This window comes from Miscanthus floridulus, chromosome 7 (assembly GCF_019320115.1).
Source record: "Miscanthus floridulus cultivar M001 chromosome 7, ASM1932011v1, whole genome shotgun sequence".
NCBI classification, from domain to species: Eukaryota; Viridiplantae; Streptophyta; class Magnoliopsida; order Poales; family Poaceae; genus Miscanthus; species Miscanthus floridulus.
Window position 1 is genome coordinate 68,321,936 of NC_089586.1, and position 4,745 is coordinate 68,326,680.

Here is a 4,745-nt window from a genome sequence, read left to right on the forward strand (position 1 = left end):
CGCGGGGCCGGGCTGTCAGCGCCAAGAGAGAGAGGAGCGGCGCTCGCACTGCTGCTGGGCCGGCCCAAGCGCGGGAGCTCGGCCTGCAGAAGGAAAACGGGCGAGGAGGGAGCAGGCCAGCGGCTGGCTGCGGGAAGGAAAAAAGGCCGAGTGGGCCAAAAGCCGAGAGAGGGAGAAAGGGGAAAAAGGAATTCCTTTTCTTTTTCCTAAACACATTTTCAAAACCAAATTCAACTCAAATTTAAATCCTTTTGTAGTTTTGATCAAACTCAAGCCTCACAAAAATAAATATGCATCAGCATGAATGCACAAACATATAGCTAGACCTTATAGTTGATTTTAATTTAACAAAAGTTATTATTTCTCTAAGTTTTAATGCTCACATAAATATATAAATAAATTAAATTAACCTATTTTTAAATGATGCAGGTTTTAGGGTGTTACGGTTAAAAAAAGTCCGTGTAGTGTAATCACTATTCCGATGCTAGAATCAGACCAAGGCAGAGGGTAATCAACGGTGATAGGCTTGCATATTACTGTCAGTTTCCAGACTGGTCTGACAATGATAAGATATCACAACCGGGTCAAGACTAGAGATGACAGTGAGGATGAAGGTCACTATTGGGTCAAGCCTCTATCCGACAATAAGAGCATGATACTCACTGTAGGTTCAGTGACTTTCAACCTAGAAGTGACCTTCATTTCCTAATTTTTTGTTGATATATTGACCGCATGTGAAAATAGCCATTAACGAAGGCGGGTTGCTTAGGGTGACCGCCTCCGTTAATAGGCATTAATGGAGGCAGGCATCTTCCGCCTCCGTTAATGGATTAACCGAAGACAGATGCTTTGCCCGCCTTTGTTAACCCAAAATGATTGCCTCGGAAAGTTTTCTGTAGTAGTGATGAAGTCGTCGATGAACGGTGGAAGAGGAGCTCGAAGTAGCTGACGACGAATACACTAGGATGTAGCATCGCTTGACTTGGATGGAAGATGACCTGTTGTGGAAGTTGGGAGCAGTCGCGCAAAGAGCACCTCCCAAAAAACTTACTAGTTCTCTCCCTCTGCAAGATCGAAAGGAAGAGGGTTCTGGACACCTGCTCCTGATCGCCGGTGCACACAAACACCAAGTAACCAAAAACTAAAACCGCAAAAGGAGGCCATGCCCTCGCAAGGCCAAGGGCCAGATTACGACCGACCAGTGAGGTGAGCAAGCGCATGCATGTGGTCTTCTTTTCTCCTCCTCACACTAGATTTGAGGAAGTGGAGAGACTTCCATATTTAAGCACGGGTACCTCCACCTCCCCAAGCAATGTGGGACTAAAGAGCTCCACACTCCTCTCTTTACATATATTCCAACATTAAATTTGAACAATTATATATAAAAAAGTATAAATAGTCATGACATCAAATAAATATTATTACATATAATATATTTATTTGGTGTAAAAAGTAAAATTTTATCTATATAAGTGGTTAAACTTTGGATATTTTGACCTCGAGTGTATTTAGAATTGTATTCGTTTTAGGACAGAGGGAGTAGTATGCTACCGTTGTGTTGAGCCATGCCAAGAATGCAACCTGAAGCTTCCTATATAGGCATATCATATACACTAGCTGAATACAAAACAATGCGCGCCTTTTTCTAATATAGGCATATCATATACACTACCTGACCGCAACCGCAACCGCAACCGCAACCGTTGAGTATCATCCATTTCATTTCATTAATAGCCGTCTTACCATCTATCTGCATCTGCACAGATGTATTGACATGCACATGCATTGTATCTCCGGCAGTGCACAGCTGGAGAGGTATGGCCTCCGATCGGCTAGTCATCGTGTAATATAAATAAATATGATTGTGTCAACTGTTGTTGTTGTTTTTTTTTAGAAACTTGTGTCAGCTGTTGTTGGTAGCGGTCAGCTCTCAGCCGCCGGTCTCTTGACACGTTCGCCATGTATATTGATGGATCCATTAATTTGCGTCGCGCGGCACAAAATGTCAACCCGACGACGGCTCACCAATAAAAATCGGAAGGCAACTAATCCGTCCATCTGCCCCGATTTTTTATAATTTGATCTTTTTTTTAAGAAAATTTACGTCTGACACATGAAAGACGTAAACTCATCTTTGAATCCTACGGGTCGGCGTTAGGACTTATGGCTCCGAGGTAACACGTATCGTCGCCACAGATCTTGGCTCTGAGGTGCCTGGTCGTGCATAGCAAGGCATTCTAGGTGGCGTTGACGTGGCCAGTACCTCGGAGCCACAGATCTTGGCTCCGAGCTCACATTACGGGATACACAAAGCTCCAAAAACACTCGGCAAAGCACAAATGACACTCGACAAAGAGCTATTTGCCAAGTGTCAAACATCGGGCACTCGGCAAAGACTATGCCGAGTCCAAAAAAAAACACTCGGCAAATATTTTTCAGAAAAAAAACAAGTCCCGCCACCGCCACCACCACCACGCCCCGCCGCCGCCGCCACCACCACAGCCGCCGACCACCACCACGCCGCCCGCCAACGCGCTCCTCCCAGCCGGATCCACCATCGGAGGGCACCTCCCCACCCGATCCGCCGCCTCCACGCTGCTGCTCCCCGCCGGATCCGCCCGCCGCCACCGTGGATCTGATCATCACCGAGGGAGAGAGTGAGGGAGATGAAGAGAGGAAAAGAGAGGGAGATGGGGAGAGCTGACCTACCTCGGACCCATGCGAGCCGCTCCAACCCCATCGTCGCCGGATTCGAGGCCCTGCAGCCGGATTCGACGCATGCCGCCGTCGCGAGGCCCACCCGCCGCGGATCCACCGCCTTGGATCTCCCCTTGGCCCTCTTCGCTGGATCCAATGCCACCAGAGCTCGGACCACCTATCGCGGATTCGTCGACCTGGAGCTCGCCTTGGCCCTCCACGCTGGCGGGGGAAGAAGGGAGGGGAGGGGCGCCCGCCGAGGAAGAAGAAGGGGGAGGGGAGGGACTCCCACCTGGGAAGAAGAAGGGGGAGGGGGGCAGGCCGCCAGCGGGGGAAGAAGGGAGGGGAGGGGCGCCCGCCAGGGAAGAAGAAGGGGGGGACGGGCCGCCTGCCGAGGAAAAAGAAGTGGGAGGGGGAGGGGCGGGCCGCCTGTGGGGGAAGAAGGGGAGGGGGCGGTCCACCTGCCGGGGAAGAAGGGAGGGGAGGGGCACCCGCCGGGGAAGAAGAAGAGGGGGGCGAGCCACCCGTCGGGGAAGAAGAAGGGGGAGGGGGAGCGACGGGCCACCGGCGGGGGAAGAATGGAGGGGGGCGAGCCGCTTGCGGGGGGAAAAAGGGGAGGGGGCGGGCCGCCTGCGGGGAAGAAGGGAGGGGAGGGGCACCTGTTGGGGAAGAAGAAGGGGGGGCGGGCCGCCCGCCAGGGAAGAAAAAGGGGGAGGGGAGGGCCGCCTGCGGGGGAATCAAGAAGGGGGCGGAGGAGGGGCGGGGGAATTAATTAGGATTTTTCTCCTTTGCCGAGTGTCCTAGATTTGGGCACTCGGTAAAGTTTTTTTTAATTTTTTTTTCTTCTCCTTCTTTTCCAGAAAAAAGATTTTATTTTTTTGTCGAGTGCAAAAAATAAAACACTCGGTTAACCTCCTCTTTGCTGAGTGTTTTTTTTTACACTCAGCAAACCCCTCTTTACCGAATGTTTTTTTTTCGAGTGTTTTTAGCGCAGCACTCAACAAAGAACTTGTTCGTCGAGTGTCCGAGAAAATACACTCGGTAAACGTAAAAACACTTGACAAATTTGATGTTTCCGGTAGTGTCGGAGCCACAGATCTTGACTCCGAGCTCGGCACCAAGATCTGTGGCTCCGACCTCGGAGCCGTGGATCTCGGCTCCGAGCTCGGAGCCATAGATCCTAGCACCTTGCATTGATTCAAAACCCACGGCCAAGTTTCCCTTGCTGAGGCTGCTTTCATTTCTTCCTCCTCCCTCTCGGGTTCTTCGTCTCCCTAACCCGCCCAATCTGAATTATAAGCATTATTTCCAAAATGTGATCGAGCAAACCTGGTGGTAGCTAAAGTCAACTTTTGGTATCTCATTAAAGTGGTGGCTCGAGTGCACCGAAAGATTATGAACTTCTAGTAGAGAATAAGCAAGTAAACTCGTTGAAGAAAGACATGGATGTAAAACAATCTGAGGTGGACAGTAAAATCCAGGCAGCTCGAGAGCGCTACCTTGCACGAAAAGGTAAGAAATGACAAATGACACATTTTCCTGCTCGCTCAACGCCCTTCTGGTCATCCTGAAGCATTTCTGAAGACCATACCAACGAATCCATTCATGTTATGGTGGGCGGTGTATACTTCAACGAAGAACATTCATCATGTTCCATTGTGCACAGACAAGACAAAATTCCTTATTTGGACTGGAAGAAAACGTGCTTAACTATGTAACCCTGATTTTTTTTTTGAATTTTTGTTTGACAACTCTAACCAAGCCTTATTTTACATTACCGTCACCTTTTCCTTGGCCATGCAAGTTATTGATTTACGGAACGACCAAATACTCTTGGATGTCCAAGACAGCGGACAAATCAAATGTAGAATATTTCCTATATGACACTGGAAGTTAACAGGCTTTCCTCCGTGGGCTAGAATTTTTTCCCGCTTCCTATATGATGCAGAGTTTATTATTTAGGTCTCATTTGATAGATGAAAAGACTATTTTGCGCCCTTTCGCCTAGCATGAGTCCCAGGCAACACCACAGCACGGGCGTGTTTGAT

At 49.2% G+C, this 4,745-nt stretch overlaps 1 protein-coding gene across 1 annotated transcript; it reads left to right on the top strand.

The window, feature by feature from the left end:
- Positions 1–2,690: 2,690 nt before the first annotated feature.
- LOC136465618 (glycine-rich cell wall structural protein 1.0-like) lies at positions 2,691–3,473 on the top strand. Its single transcript, XM_066464279.1, has one exon. The coding sequence runs from the start codon at positions 2,691–2,693 to the stop codon at positions 3,471–3,473; it is 783 nt and encodes a 260-aa protein (XP_066320376.1).
- Positions 3,474–4,745: the final 1,272 nt, after the last annotated feature.